Raw genomic sequence first — 16,881 nt, forward strand, 5'->3', positions numbered from 1 at the left:
GAACATCGGTGGACCAAGTGCATTGAAGTTAAAGGAGACCATGTTGAAAAATAATGCAAGAACAATCTTTTTCCTGTGGCATTTTCTGGGTCAGGCCAAGAACTTCTTGAAGTACCCTTGAAAGCTAGCCTCCTAACACGTTGGTGAAACGTCTTTACATCATAACAACAATAGTTTAATTTATAAACCCAAGGCCTTTCACCAACCCAAGGACGCTTTACAGAGTAATGGCATTACAGAAAGAGAAACAAATCAACCAAAAGAAAACATAACAGATAGAAGACACAGTAACAGATAGGAGAGACAGAAAACAAAATGACAATTTACACAAGCATAATGATAACAGACTAGCTCAAAGTAGTGAAAAAGACAAAACACTCGGTGACCAGCAGAAGAGGGATCACAGGGAGAAGAGATAAGACTTAAGTTGAATTTTGAATTTGGGAAGAGATGTACAGTCATAAAGGCACTGAGGGAGAGAATTCCATAGTTTGTGGGCTGCAACCCTACATGTGCTGGAACCCATGGTGGATAGTTTAAATTTGGAGACAGACAACAGACCAGAAGATGAGGATTTGAGACTGCGAATGGGAGAGTAGAGTTGAAGTAGTTCCGTTAGATATTGAGGAGCATAGCCATGGGAGTGCTTTGTGAAATGTGAACAGAATAATTTTATACTGAATGTGATCTAGAACAGGGAACCAGTGGAGGTTCTAGAGGATAGGGGTGATGTGTGCTGAGTGTTTAGAACTCTGGTGAGGACTCTGACGGCAGAGTTTTAAATATATTGAAGCAGAGCAATGAACTTGGCTGGAATGAACAAAGCGTTGCAATAATCTTGTCATGATGTAAAAAGAATGGATGAGTGTTTCAGCATCCTTGGTGCTGAGTGCAGGATGGAGACATGCAATGTTGCAAAGATAAAAAAAAGCCTTTTTTGACAAGGAGTTTATGTGATTTTCAAAAGAGAGGGCAGAAAGATAACACAGAGGTTACGTACACTGGGTGAAGGTTTAATGACGGTGTCATCCATGACCAAATTTAAACTACTATTGGAGTAGGTTATTGATTTGGAACCAAATCGATAGATCAGTTTTTCCAGTATTCAGTTTTTAAAAGTTAGCATTCACCCACAGTTTTAGGTCGTGGATGCATTCAGAGAGGGGGTGTGGGGCAATGTTGAGGGCCTGCAACTGATGCAAATCTGCATATCACCTGAATAGCAATGAAAATTCAAACCATGATGGTGGATAATTTGGCCCAGGAGTAGCACGTAGATAATGAACATAAGAGGAAGTAAGACAGAACCCTCTGGGACACCACAACCGACAGATGCCATGGAAGACTTGTACTTGGCGATGGAAATAAACTGCTATGAGATAGGATTTTAACCAGGAAAAGGCAGAACCAGAAATATCAACAGCGGAGAGACGGAAGAGAAGTAGTTCATGACAAACAGTGTCAAAAGCATGGCTAAGATTAAAAAGTAGGAGCATATTAAGAGCCCCGCATGGACAGAGGAAAGGTTGTTAACTACCCTAAGAAGTGCAGACTCAGTACTGCGAGATGAAAGAAAACCAAACTGAAACAGTTCATAAAGATTATTAGTGGCAAGATGTGACTGCAGCTGGATGGCAACAACCCTTTCAAGATGTTTTGCCATGTAGGGTAAGATTAGGGATCAGTCTACAGTTACTAAAATCAGATGGATCCTGACTAGGTTTTTTCGTACTGGAGTGACTGCAGCAGTTTTTAAATCAAGTGGGACAATACCAGAAATAAAGGATCTGCTAATCAGATGAGAGATGGGCTCAGCAATAATGGATGTCAGGTTTTTTATGAAAGGCTGGGAGCTGACAGTAAAATGAGTTTGAGTTTTTAATTAGCAGCAACAGACAGAGGAGTAGTGAGAGTGAAAGAAGACAGCAAGCACAGACAACACCCTACAGACATTTCAGAATAAGAAGAGATCGTGTTAGAGAAACAGGTGTAAATAGATGATTTTATCATGGAAAAACTAGAAGGTAAAACTTTATTCGTGAAAATAAATTGCGCGACACTTCAGCTAAGGTATGATGGTATTATATAATTAGGATTCAAATGATCCAAGGGGCAGCACGGTGGTGTAGTGGTTAGCACTGTCGCCTCACAGCAAGAAGGTCCTGGGTTCGAGCCCCGTGGCCAACGAGGGCCTTTCTGTGTGGAGTTTGCATGTTCTCCCCGTGTCCACGTGGGTTTCCTCCGGGTGTTCCGGTTTCCTCCACAGTCCAAAGACATGCAGGTTAGGCTAACTGGTGGCTCTAAATTGACCGTAGGTGTGAATGTGAGTGTGAATGGTGGTCTGTGTCTATGTGTCAGCCCTGCGATGACCTGGCGACTTGTCCAGGCTGTACCCCGCCTCTCGCCCATAGTCAGCTGGGATAGGCTCCAGCTTGCCTGCGACCCTGTAGGACAGGATAAGCGGCTACAGATGACAGATGGATGGATGGTCCAAGGTAACCTAAAATAGTTAGCAGGACTTCCTCCCATGTTCTAGAGGGGTGTTTCACATGACATCATCGTAACTGCAGATTTGTTTATGTGGTCATGTTGCCAGGCAAGCTTTGTGTTTGACAACAACCTGTACAGTAGCGGCACAAGTGTACTCGAGTGACTGTAAGCCCAATTCAGAAAACATCTACAGATAAACTTGCAGAACTTACATCTAAAAGAACAATGCCAGAGACCTGTAGTGCTTTTGGATGTAATAACAGACGTGGAGATAAGCCTGGTTTAACTTTTTACTGCCTCCTGGCAAACCCAGAAAGATGAGAAAAACGGCGAGTTGCTGTTAAACAGTAAGCCTGGATACCAACAAAGCATTCCTGTGTATGTGTGGAGAACATTTTATATCCGGTTAGTGTGAAAACTCTGTGCACCTGTTATTTCTCCTAAGATTTTTCTAGCTCAGGGCCAATCAGTTATAAAAATCCCATAGATATAGATCTAGCCTTGACGTACTTAAGTTAACATTCAACAAGTCCGTAAGTTGGTGTAATATGGACAGAACTTTGGTCTCGATAGTAAAGATTTTAACAGGTTGCATGGTCTCAGTACAGTCTCCTGGTACATACACAAGCGTGTCATACTTAGCAGCTCTACTGCACTACAAAAAAACATGCCAAATGTATGAACATTAAAATGTAGATCTGGGCGTGGGCTTTGGACATGGTATATTTTATTAGACCTAATGCTTGGAGAGACTAGCAGCATGTTTGTTACGCACTCAATGTAGACAAGGCTAAACACCATAAAGTTTGTTAGATCTAGGACTTAACTTGTTTATTACTATTAGAAGTTCATGTTTGAGCTTACCTTTGTCATAATAAGGTATTTTTCTTTATCAGGAAATTCCTCCAACTATAAATATTGGGAGAAGAATGCTGGAGATGGAGTTGCCAGGTAGAAGGAAAAGAGGAAGACCAAAGATGAGATTTATGGATATGGAAAAGGAAGGCATGAGGACAGTTGGTGTGACAGAAAAAGATACGGAGGACATGGACGGAGGAGATGGAGGGACATTATCTGCTGTGGCGACCCCTAACGGGAACAGCTGAAAGACGACGAAAGAAGAAGGAATTTCCCATAACATTCTGGTATGCACGAAACCTGCCTCGAAATATTGGTAGGCATTTGTACTTCTGTATGCCTTTAGCATTTCCAGTGTGTTTAGAAGTTCCAAATATTTAATATTTGCTATACACTTTTCAAGTGGAATAAATAAATTTGTGGGTAAATTATATGGATCTGTGGTGCCTGCATGTTTCAGCTTTTGGATGTAACGCAATCTGCTGGTATAATCTAAATTTATCATCATTTTAGAGAGACTGTACTGGCTGCAGTCATCTTGATTTTCATCATTAAATGTCGCCGCCATGTTTCTTTCTTTGCCCGGCAATATGCCGGATGCTGCGTGATAAACAAAAATCTATGACATCAGTGAAAAGCCCCTATAGCCATACTCATCTGACCATGCCCTACTCCCTCAGAAGACGACTTCTGAAACAGTGGCAAGTTCCTCATCTCAAGGTTTTGAAAGTCACAGCCACTCACTATGCACATCAATGTAAGTTTTCACAGATTGCTCTAAAATCACTGACACTTTTGTCTGTGCATTATGTCCGATCCTCAGCATGGGCTAATTTCCGCCTGTGATCACTAACCCATATTCTGCCATTTGAGGTAAGTCAGCTGTCCTGCGAGCTATTTAACTGCTCAGTGGAATTAGATATTCGAAAAGATGTTCTTGCTGCTGTTATATGCTGTTCTATTTCCAGTTATTAAATGTAGGCCATTTTTAATATGATCAGTACTTGAGCTTGACCTACTTTTATAGTTCAACTCAGCCTGGGGGCTTCACATCATCAGCCTGTGTGACTAAACTGTCCTACTGTACACAGTTGTTGTTGTTTTGTTTTTTTTAATAAAAAAAAAAGACCAACACATGAAACAATTTACAGTTTCTTTCTTAATTTCTCTAAGTATGTGAATTTATTTACTTCCGTATGTACTTGGGTACATACTTGTGTATTTACATATGGTCAAAAGTATACCTATATACCTATATACCATATAGGCCTTCTCCAGTCTGTTGCCACAAAGTTGAAAGAATGTCTTTGTATACTGTACCACTAAGATTTCCCTTCACTGGATCTAAGGAGCCCAAATATGTTCCAGCATGACAATGCCCCTGTGCACAAAGCAAAGTTTATAAAAACATGATTTGCCAAAGTTTGTGTTGAAGAACTCACACAGAGCCCTGACCTTAACCCCACTGAACACCTTTGGGATGAATTAGAACGCAGATTGAACCCTAGGCCTCCTCACCCAACATCAGTGCCTGATCTCACGAATGCTCCTGTTGCTCAGAAAACAAATTCCCATAGCTACGCTCCAAAATCTATTGAAAAGCCTTCCCAGAAGAGTGGAAGTTATTATAACAGTAAAGAAATGGGATGTTCAGCAAAGCAATACGAGTGTGATTGGTCAGGTGTCCATAAACATTTGGCCATATAGAGTGTGTACTTATTTATTTATTTACTTATGTATTTATTTACATAACTATGTACCAATTTATTTATATACTAACTCGCATACCAACTTATGTACTTACTTCCTTGTTTATGTATTTACTTATTTACCTATTTATTTACTTACTAATTTACATCTTTTCTACTTGCATACTTATTTCCTTACATGCTTATGTATTTGTGTACTCTACTACTTACTTACAAACATACCTTGTTCTTTATAATATGATACTTAGGAAAATAACAATGCATCCTATATGTGGATATTTCATCCATTATTTGGAAACACAGGGTGACATGGTGATGTAGTGGTTACAGGGGCGTCAGAAGCATTTTTAATGTGGGGGGGACACACTGGTGGGGGGTCTGGGGATCCTCTCCCAGAAATTTTTTAATAAAATTAGATGCCATTTCCTGCATTCTGGTGCATTTTTAACAGGTTGTTAAACACCTAATTTTACCGACAAAAGTCATTTAATTCAATGACTATTTTAGAGACTCAACAATAAGTCCTCATTCAACTAGTCCATATATTCATCAGCCTGTTTTTAAACCCACTGCTCTGCTTAAGATAATGAGATGAATGTGACAATTTATCACCAACAATGACTTTATGGGTGCATTTTACTTTTTATTTTGAGTTTCCTTTTTTATTTAGTTTTAGATGTAACACAACATGCCACTGGGCCAAGCAATAGTGACACTCAACTGTATGTTTAAAAATAAGAATATTCATAATTTCACACAATGACCAGGCATGACATGGCATCATGCAAACTTCATAACACAAAATCACACTGTCAAGCAACGGTGACACATAAAAAATAACTTCACACAATGAACAGGTGCAATTTTGTTCACCACCAACAGTGACTTTAGTGGGTGCATTTGACTTTTTTCCGATTTAGTGATACTCATAACAAAAATGACATGGCATCACGCAGTCTTCATAACAAAATTACACTGTGTCAAGCAATGACACATAAAAGAGAACTTCACACAATGAACAAGTGCAGTTTTGTCAACCTACATGCAATGGTGGTACTACAGTAACATTTACAGATTAGTATAACAAATAGATTTATAGATATAACTCCTCCTTACATTGGTGCCACCACAATTTCTACCACTTCATAACTTTTATCCCCCTTTCCTTCACAATCCACCTGGAATAACATCCATCTCTCTCCACTGCTTTCCTTTCTACTATTCCTTCCCCGTACACTGATTTCCCATCTTACTTTCCAGAAAACTGGCAAAGACCAGACAAAACAAGTTCTTCAAATCAAACAGGGAATCAATAAATATCATCAGAGCAGACTTGACCTCATTCTTGGCATTACAGTAAGGCAGGCCTACTGGGTTTGAATTAAATGATAGCTAACATTAAGCTAGCTGATACATCTCCTAACATTGACTAGCCAGCTAACTGCACTAACATTTCCATTGGGACAAAAAAAACCCTGTCCTGTGGGGAAATTTTGACTTACTTTCCGCTTCTTTGTAAAGAATTTCCTTATGTCCATTGTGTCTGGGGAGGGAGCAAATACTGCAAACAATTCATCATCAACCAAGAATACCCCCATTAGGCTAAGCTTATTTCATTGTTTAGTTGAACATTAATTTAACATGGCCTAGGGTTAATTTTGAGGGCATATAACAAAAGAATAAGGTTTTAGCAAAAGATAAACATTGTGAGGTGGCAATGGGGATGACGTCACCTCCTCCACTTTCCAGCAGCTGCACCTTGCACCAAAATTTCTCTGCTTACACTGAGATTCACTTCGCTTGCGTGCGGTGAGTTGCTGTAGGTAACGCCTGGAAAACCCGGAGTGGATTTTCAGGTGGTATGTCTCATCTCATCTCATTATCTCTAGCCGCTTTATCCTTCTACAGGGTCGCAGGCAAGCTGGAGCCTATCCCAGCTGACTACGGGCGAAAGGCGGGGTACACCCTGGACAAGTCGCCAGGTCATCACAGGGCTGACACATAGACACAGACAACCATTCACACTCACATTCACACCTACGGTCAATTTTAGAGTCACCAGTTAACCTAACCTGCATGTCTTTGGACTGTGGGGGAAACCGGAGCACCCGGAGGAAACCCACGCGGACACGGGGAGAACATGCAAACTCCGCACAGAAAGGCCCTCGCCGGCCACGGGGCTCGAACCCGGACCTTCTTGCTGTGAGGCAACAGTGCTAACCACTACACCACCGTGCCGCCCCCCAGGTGGTATGTATATTCTCTTATTGATCGAGTGGAATGGATTCTTTCATGAAGCAATAGAAATGGCGCTGGGTGAACTATTATTTTATGTTAAATGTGGGTGGGTCCAAATGAAGAATTATGAAATGTACATTCAATGGTGGCAACGCCCATGAGTGGTTAGCACTGTTGCCTCACAGCAAGAAGGTTCTGGGTTCGAGCCCAATGGTCGACAAAGGGCCTTTCTATGTGGAGTTTGCATGTTCTCCCCGTGTTCGCGTGGGTTTCCTCTGGGTGCTCTGGTTTCCCCCACAGTCCAAAGACATGCAGGCTAGGTTAATTGGTGGCTCTAAATTGACCGTAGGTGTGAATGTGAGTGTGAATGGTTGTTTGTCTCTATGTGTCAGCCCTGTGATGACCTGGCGACTTGTCCAGGGTGTACCCTGCCTCTCACCCATAGTCAACTGGGATAGGCTCCAGCTTGCCCGCGACCTTGCACAGAATAAGTAGTTACTGATAATGGATGGATGGATGGATGGATGGATGGATATTTGGAAACACTATGCTTCAGTTATTTTTTTTATGAATAAAAGTACTTTTAGAGAACTTAAATGCAAAGGTGGTAAACTTATCCAAATTCTTTACTCGAGTAAAAGTGCACTTAACTGTGTAAATAAATACTCAGATAAAACTACAGCTTTAAATTCTTCATTCAAGGAGAGTATTAACTCTTAAAGTAAATACATACACAATATTCATTAAAAAATGATGTTTGTCTCAAATCAGACAGTTATTTGAGTTATTGATGGTAACTGATTGCCTCTTTGATTGAGGAAGCAACAGATAGATTCCAGTGAGGAGTATTACATCTCATTCTTGCTGTTACGTCTATTAAAGTTTACATTTGTTACGAATTCTCAGTGAAGCTTCTTGAAGCTATCCAATGCTAGAAAGCCATCTTATAAGTTTATAAATATATGGCTATAGAAAAACATGGATGATAAGTTTGAAAATGTAGTCATATAGTCAAGTATATACATTATCATTTTGAAACATGGTAAGTAAAAGTCATAAGTATTAGGTGAAAAGGAAATACAAATGTCCAAAAAATACAAATACTTAATAGTCAAAAGATTGCTGCATTATTCTTAGACACCACAAATCTTAGAAAACTTGCTTCCTTCTAAAGTTTTGTCAGACTGTAATCTTGCTCTTCATCAACATGAAAAAGTCACCAAGCATGTTCTTCTCTTACAATCATGGAACTCTAACAAACTTTATTTCTGTGTGTTGCCTCGAGCAGGCTGTTGCGTTACAGCGATTACAAAACAGCACGCTGACACCCAAATATGACGTATGTACGTAACATCACTCTCTTCTAACACTTTTTCTTGCTGTGGTAAACCAACACACACACCTATAGGACGGGTAAATATCTGCTTTGGGTTCATTAACTGTGCACAGGAAAGGGGTCGTGTCGCTTTTCACTGGGCTGCACGGAGAGAGAAGCAGCAATACTATATTACACATCACTGCGCTCAGCTTTCTTTGGGAGCATTTCACTTTTCTGTGTCACTCGTTCAGAAGACACTTTTGTTCGACGCAATTTGAAAGTGAGGCAGAAAATAACCTAAGCTAAACGTCTAAGAGCGTACAGCCATGATTACAAGCGCAGTAATGGCTTTCATACAGCTCACAGCTTTCAGTTCAAGACACTTACAAGAGTAAGATCTCGCAACAAAACCAATAGAACATCATCTGACAAAGGGACATCACTTCAAGCATGAAATGCGTAAAAATGTTTTATAATAACCCCTTAAGAAATATTGGCCTACAATTAAAAAATAAAAGCATGCAGTACTGTACAAAAGTCTTAGGCACATGTAAAGAAATGCTGTAGATCAAAAATAGCTTTAAAAAAATGAAGAAATATTTCAACGATAAAAAAAATACGATAAACAGCAGTAAGCTATAATAAATTAAACAAAATCAATATTTGGTGTGAGACGACCCTTTGCTTTTAAAAAAACAACAGGAGTCTCAGGTACAATGAGTGCAGTTTGATAAGGAAATGAGCTGTAGGTTTTACTGAGCATCTTGCAGAACCAGTCACAGTTCTTCTGGACACAATTTGACTGTCGTACTCGCATCGTAATTTTGCACCAAAACCCGGCAGCCTTCATTATGTTTCCTTTTTTTAATCTGAAAAGTGGTCCGTTATGTAATATGCTGCTCAGATACAAACATTTATCTTCTGCAACATTTAATTTTGTGCTGGAAAACGAACGTTTGGAACTCTACAATGTTTTTGTACTGACTCGATAATGTAGAAGTCATAAAATAGAAATTGATAAAGTTTGTATGAAAAAAAATAGTGTGCCTAAGACTTTTGCACAGTACTGTATGTGCAAAGATGAGTACAAGATTCCTGTTGGAAACTAAGAACCCTTATACAAAAAAAAAAGTTTACTCAATGATTATCACTGCACTAAGATATGAATGATTCACTGCACCAAAGAAACGCATGAATATTCATGAATTCAAGCAAGTTTAAAGCCGATTATAGGACAGGCTCCAAATGACTATTAAACCAGAGGACGGAAACACCGCAAGAATGACAAGAAAGAACAAGTGTATGTGTAAGCATAATCTCCGTTCTGTTTTCGACCTGGCACACGTTCTAAAGCTTCCTACATAATGGCTCTTAAACAGAAAGCTGGAGCTGAGGAGAACAGGCTGCATTTGGTTCCTCAAACGGAGCCTGGACTGCAGATCAGCATGTAACACAGTGCTATTGAAAAAGAGCTGGAGCATCACAACTTCCTTTACTTTATGTGATTTCTGTGAAACGTCAGCATAACGTGACTGAAAGGAGGGAACAATTGGCATCATGTGACAATGTATTTCCCTTGCAAACAGACTTCCTGTTGTTGGGAGGAATCCCAGTATGCAAAACTGCTCCTATGACATTTTCACTTTGCATTACATCCATCCTCTGTCTGAATGACTTTAAAAGTTGTTGCAATTATTACTCACAAATGGGACAAAATATCTGGAAGGCTTCACCTAAACATGCACCGAACGGAACAGAATCAGTTCAGTGAGGGAAAACTCACGGGGCAAAAAAAATACAGCCAGTATCTGATGTGGTTCAGCCACAACCACAACACCACCATGCAAATTGTAAACTCCCAAGCATGAAAGGGGTGTAGGCCAGTAACGTCATCCACGCAAATAAAAGCAGGCCCACAGCAAAGGTCAGAGAGAAAAGTCAGGCAGAAACTCCAGCAATCATATGTAATGCTGACTTGCTAACATTTTTAGCAAATGCAAGCAGGTGCAGCAAGAGCAAGATGCTCTCTGGGGAGATGAGGCAGCCATACTGTCTCAGTTAAGTGGACCTATATTAGCAATGTCTTTTTAGGACGAGCCTATTAACTAGTAATGCTCACTGCTCTTTTGAAGAACTGTCTTCCTCAGAATGCATGCAATGTGTGATTCATTTTCATTTGATCTACCACAAGTTTGCCAAACCACAATGGATAATGAGACGACTGATTGCTTATGTATAATCATAATCATTATGACTGGTATTTATTGTTTGTTTTGTTTTTTTTTCTGAGAGATGTACAGTGGTGCTTGAAAGTTTGTGAACCCTTTAGAATTTTCTATATTTCTGCATAAATATGACCTAAAACATCAGATTTTGGCAGCACGGTGGTGTAGTGGTTACAGCTGTCGCCTCACAGCAAGAAGGTCCTGGGTTCGAGCCCCGGGGCCGGCGAGGGCCTTTCTGTGCGGAGTTTGCATGTTCTCCCCGTGTCCACGTGGGTTTCCTCTGGGTGCTCCGGTTTCCCCCACAGTCCAAATACATGCAGGTTAGGTTAACTGGTGACTCTAAATTGACCGTAGGTGTGAATGTGAGTGTGAATGGTTGTCTGTGTCTATGTGTCAGCCCTGTGATGACCTGGCGACTTGTCCAGGGTGTACCCCGCCTTTCGCCCGTAGTCAGCTGGGATAGGCTCCAGCTTGCCTGCGACCCTGTAGAACAGGAGTGTCAAACCTGATCCATAAAGGGCCTTGTGGCTGCAGGTTTTCATTCCAGCCATGCAGCAGCACACCTGACTTGGCTCATTCAATCAACTGAACTGTCTTCACACAGTCAAATACTTGCAGCCACACCCACCCTTGATTAAAGGGTGGGTGTGTCAGTTGATTGAATAAGCCAAATCAGGGTGCTGCTGCATGGCTGGAATGAAAACCTGCAGCCACACGGCCCTTTATGGATCAGGTTTGACACCCCTGCTGTAGAAGGACAAAGCGGCTAGAGATAATGAGATGAGACATCAGATTTTCACACAAGTCCCAAAAGTAGATAAAGAGAACCCAGTTCAACAAATGAGACAAAAATATTATACTTGATCATTTATTTACTGAGGAAAATGATCCAATATTACATATCTGTGAGTGGCAAAAGTATGTGAACCTTTGCTTTCAGTATCTGGTGTGACCCCCTTGTGCAGCAATAACTGCAACTAAACGTTTCCGGTAACTGTTGATCAGTCCTGCACAAAAGCTTGGAGGAATTTTAGCCCATTCCTCCGTACAGAACAGTTTCAACTCTGGGATGTTGGTGGGCTTCCTCACATGAACTGCTCGCTTCAGGTCCTTCCACAACATTTCGATTGGATTAAGGTCAGGACTTTGACTTGGCCATTCCAAAACATTAACTTTATTCTTCTTTAACCATTCTTTGGTAGAACGACTTGTGTGCTTAGGGTCGTTGTCTTGCTGCATGACCCACCTTCTCTTGAGATTCAGTTCATGGACAGATGTCCTGACGTTTTCCTTTATAATTTGCTGGTATAACTCAGAATTCATTGTTCCATCAATGATGGCTAGCCATCCTGGCCCAGGTGCAGCAAAACAGGCCCAAACCATGATACTACCACCACCATGTTTCACAGATGGGATAAGGTTCTTATGCTGGAATGCAGCATTTTCCTTTCTCCAAACATAACGCTTCTCATTTAAACTAAAAAGTTCTATTTTAGTCTCATCCGTCCACAGAATATTTTTCCAATAGCCTTCTGGCTTGTCCACGTGATCTTTAGCAAACTCCAGAGAAGCAGCAATGTTCTTTTTGGAAAGCAGTGGCTTTCTTCTTGCAACCCTGCCATGCACACCATTGTTGTTCAGTGTTCTCCTGATGGTGGACTCATGAACATTAACATTAGCCAATGTGAGAGAGGCCTTCAGTTACTTAGAAGTTACCCTGGGGTCCTTTGTGACCTCGCTGACTATTACACGCCTTGCTCTTGGAGTGATCTTTGTTGGTCGACCACTCCTGGGGAGGGTAACAATGGTCTTGAATTCCCTCCATTTGTACACAGTTTGTCTGACTGTGGATTGGTGGAGTCCAAACTCTTTAGAGATGGTTTCGTAACCTTTTCCAGCCTGATGAGCATCAACAACGCTTTTTCTGAGGTCCTCAGAAATCTCTTTTGTTCGTGCCATGATACACTTCCACAAACATGTGTTGTGAAGATCAGACTTTGATAGATCCCTGTTCTTTAAATAAAACGGTGCCCACTCACACCTGATTGTCATCCCATTGATTGAAAACACCTGACTCTAATTTCACCTTCAAATTAACTGCTAATCCTAGAGGTTCACATACTTTTGCCACTCACAGATATGTAATATTGGATCATTTTCCTCAATAATTTTTTTATTTATTTTATTTAACCTTTATTTTACCAGGTTAGTCTCTTGAGATATAAATCTCTTTTCCAAGAGAGACCTGGCCAAGATGGCAGTACAGATAGTTTCATAAAAAACATAAAACAATCTCATCTCATCTCATTATCTCTAGCCGCTTTATCCTTCTACAGGGTCGCAGGCAAGCTGGAGCCTATCCCAGCTGACTATGGGCGAAAGGCGGGGTACACCCTGGACAAGTCGCCAGGTCATCACAGGGCTGACACATAGACACAGAGAACCATTCACACTCACATTCACACCTACAGTCAATTTTAGAGTCACCAGTTAACCTAACCTGCATGTCTTTGGACTGTGGGGGAAACCGGAGCACCCGGAGGAAACCCATGCGGACACGGGGAGAACATGCAAACTCCACACAGAAAGGCCCTCGCCGGCCACGGGGCTCGAACCTGGACCTTCTTGCTGTGAGGTGACAGCACTAACCACTACACCACCGTGCCGCCTAAATAAATAAATGACCAAGTATAATATTTTTGTCTCATTTGTTTAACTGGGTTCTCTTTATCCACTTTTAGGACTTGTGTGAAAATCTGATGATGTTTTAGGTCATATTTATGTAGAAATATCGAAAATTCTAAAGGGTTCACAAACTTTCAAGCACCACTGTATACACATATGGAAACAGAGACAAGAAAAACACGAGGAAATGAAAAATGGACATCAATAATAGATGGGGAGCTTCCAATAATTATACTCCTAAGAGTAATCAATGCTAGCGTGAAAATCAAGCTGGACGTTTGCCTCACTATTTTTCTGCCTTTAGCCTGCATTAGTGAACAAGCTTCATTTCCTTTTGAGTCACACTACAGAGGAAGTGAAACGATGAGTCTGAAATTAGCAAGAATAATCCCTCAGCAGCATTGTAACCCCACAACCTTGCCTCTGAATACTCTTTTCTAGTCTCACGAAGAAGTGGGATTATAAAAAGCACTGCCTATTACAGACACACAGGATCAACATCCTGAGTGAATAGAAAATGTGTAGTGATAGACATATTTATTGTCTTTGAATGATTCCAAATCTCCTGAAGTGGTACAGTATTATCACAAAGTAACGCGTGTTCTGTCAACTGAAGCAGAAGAGCTTTATAGGATCGTCATAACTTAAGTCATTAAAGTATAATAAGAGCTCATCAGTGTCAACTGTGATAAAAGTTAGACTGACTAAAAATGCTGATAAAATCTCTCTTACACAACACCTGACGTGAGAAATCTGCTGGAGCTTCAGTTATTCTCTACCTATAAACTCCATATAGGTCTTTCTAAACAGAATTATGCTTAGGATACATCAAAAGTATACACCCCCCCCCCTCCTCCTCCTCCTCTAAGCACAATGGATTCATGCACTTCCTCACCACCTGCTATGTAAAACTAAAAAAAAAAAAAAGGAACAACAACTTCCAGTTTAACCGGAATGTACCGTAACTGTTGACTTTTATTAAATCGCAAAGGAGGAAAAGATCTGCACAGGAAAGGATCAACACATCAGGAAGACATGGGCACAGTGGAAGTGATAAACTGAGCAAGATCTCATTGTCTGCAGTGTGTGTGTGTGTGAGTGTGTGTGAGTGAGAGAGAGAGAGAGAATAAAAGAGGATAATTCTTCAAATCAGTGCCCGTTCTCTCTTTTCTTATTCACAAACACTCATTAAAAAAATCTAATGAAACAAACTGACGGCGGCACGGTGGTGTAGTGGTTAGCGCTGTCGCCTCACAGCAAGAAGGTCCGGGTTCGAGCCCCGTGGCCGGCGAGGGCCTTTCTGTGCGGAGTTTGCATGTTCTCCCCGTGTCCGCATGGGTTTCCTCCGGGTGCTCCGGTTTCCCCCACAGTCCAAAGACATGCAGGTTAGGTTAACTGGTGACTCTAAATTGACCGTAGGTGTGAATGTGAGTGTGAATGGTTGTCTGTGTCTATGTGTCAGCCCTGTGATGACCTGGCGACTTGTCCAGGGTGTACCCCGCCTTTCGCCCGTAGTCAGCTGGGATAGGCTCCAGCTTGTCTGCGACCCTGTAGAACAGGATAAAGCGGCTACAGATAATGAGATGAAATGAGACAAACTGACAGAATGGCGCATGCACAAAAGTCCTGAGCTCAGTCTTACAAGAATTTTTCAGATGATCTTGAAATTGTGTTTTGAAATAGTTTGCCTGTAGCCCGTTTTTCTCATTAGTCCTCCTCCCATCCAGGACGTGTAGCTGCCTGCTGTGGAATCTACACCTGAGCTCCCTCTCAGTAAAGTCCACATGTGAAGTTCACTAGGAGAACTGGTTCAGAGTCCAGAGCGGCTCTGTGAGCGGTTCAGAGTCCAGAGCGGCTCTGTGAGATGTGCAGAGTCCAGAGCGGCTCTGTGAGCTGTGCAGCGGCGTGTCTGTTAATACCGAGCTACTGGACCTGTCATAGGGTCTCCTGTCGCGACGCCTTCAGGATTATAGCACAGGAAACACACACATGCACTGATTTACTTCTCAATAGATCCATCATGTGAAAAGACACAGAGCAGCTGCCTACCTGTTGATTTTGAGCGCGAACGCCCGGCGCTCCGGCAGGGAGGCCATGAGGAAGCGGGCCGGAGGAGGGACAGCTCAGGCTTTCAGCCCACAGCGGGTTAGTGCGGGGCTGCGCCTGTCATCGCCAGCAGCAGCAGCAGCATCTCACTATCAGTGCATTTTCTGGGCGGCAACTTCCGCATTTGGACAAACCCAAACACTCACAATGGGCATGCGGGGAGAGAGAGAGAGAGAGAGAGAGAGAGTTTCCTAAATTCATCAGTATTCTACTCTGTGAGTTTATTTGTTTGTGCCTTTCATTCTTTTCTCTATTATTATTATTATTATTATTATTATTATTATTATTATAACTCCTGGTAAAGGCGATAGAGTCGCTCAGTTCTTTTCCGCCTGGTTAGTCACGCTGGATGGAAGTCAGGAATCCGAGCCGTAATTATTCTAATTAGTTGAGCGCCTCAGGAGGAATGTAGAGGGGACAGAGATACACTATGAATACAAAGTACGCCCTCTTGCGGTCAACTGCACACACTGCAGGTAAAAAAATGAATAATAATAATAATAATAAGCCGGCGGCACGGTGCTGTAGTGGTTAGCACTGTCGCCTCACAGCAAGAAGGTCTGGGTTCGAGCCCCGTGGCCGACGAGGGCCTTTCTGTGCAGAGTTTGCATGTTCTCCCCGTGTCCGCATGGGTTTCCTCCGGGTGCTCTGGTTTCCCCCACAGTCCAAAGACATGCAGGTTAGGTTAACTGGTGACTCTAAATTGACCGTAGGTGTGAATGTGAGTGTGAATGGTTGTCTGTGTCTATGTGTCAGCCCTGTGATGACCTGGCGACTTGTCCAGGGTGTACCCCGCCTTTCGCCCATAGTCAGCTGGGATAGGCTCCAGCTTGCCTGCGACCCTGTAGAACAGGATAAAGCGGCTAGAGATAATGAGATCAGATGAGATAATAATAATAATATGTGGCATGGTGGTGTAGTGGTTAGCAAGAAGGTCCTGGGTTCGAGCCCAGTGGCTGATGGGGGCCTTTCTGTGCGGAGTTTGCATGTTCTCCCCGTGTCTGCGTGGGTTTCCTCCGGGTGCTCCGGTTTCCCCCACAGTCCAAAGACATGCAGGTTAGGTTAACTGGTGACTCTAAATTGACCGTAGGTGTGAATGTGAGTGTGAATGGTTGTCTGTGTCTATGTGTCAGCCCTGTGATGACCTGGCGACTTGTCCAGGGTGTACCCCGCCTTTCGCCCATAGTCAGCTGGGATAGGCTCCAGCTTGCCTGTGACCCTGTAGAACAGGATAAAGCGGCTAGAGATAATG

At 42.1% G+C, this 16,881-nt stretch overlaps 1 protein-coding gene across 1 annotated transcript in view; it reads right to left on the reverse strand.

Annotated features, from left to right (window-relative positions):
- dock8 (dedicator of cytokinesis 8) overlaps nt 1-15,738 on the reverse strand; it is a 110,870-nt gene extending 95,132 nt beyond the window's left edge. The window contains exon 1 of the mRNA XM_060931926.1: nt 15,573-15,738. Within this exon, the coding sequence (XP_060787909.1) occupies nt 15,573-15,619 (47 nt within the window). The 5' untranslated portion in view covers nt 15,620-15,738. The remainder of the gene's footprint in view (nt 1-15,572) is intronic.
- Between the last annotated feature and the right edge of the window lie 1,143 nt (nt 15,739-16,881).

The sequence above is a fragment of the Neoarius graeffei genome, chromosome 10 (assembly GCF_027579695.1).
Source record: "Neoarius graeffei isolate fNeoGra1 chromosome 10, fNeoGra1.pri, whole genome shotgun sequence".
In the NCBI taxonomy this organism is placed as follows: domain Eukaryota; kingdom Metazoa; phylum Chordata; class Actinopteri; order Siluriformes; family Ariidae; genus Neoarius; species Neoarius graeffei.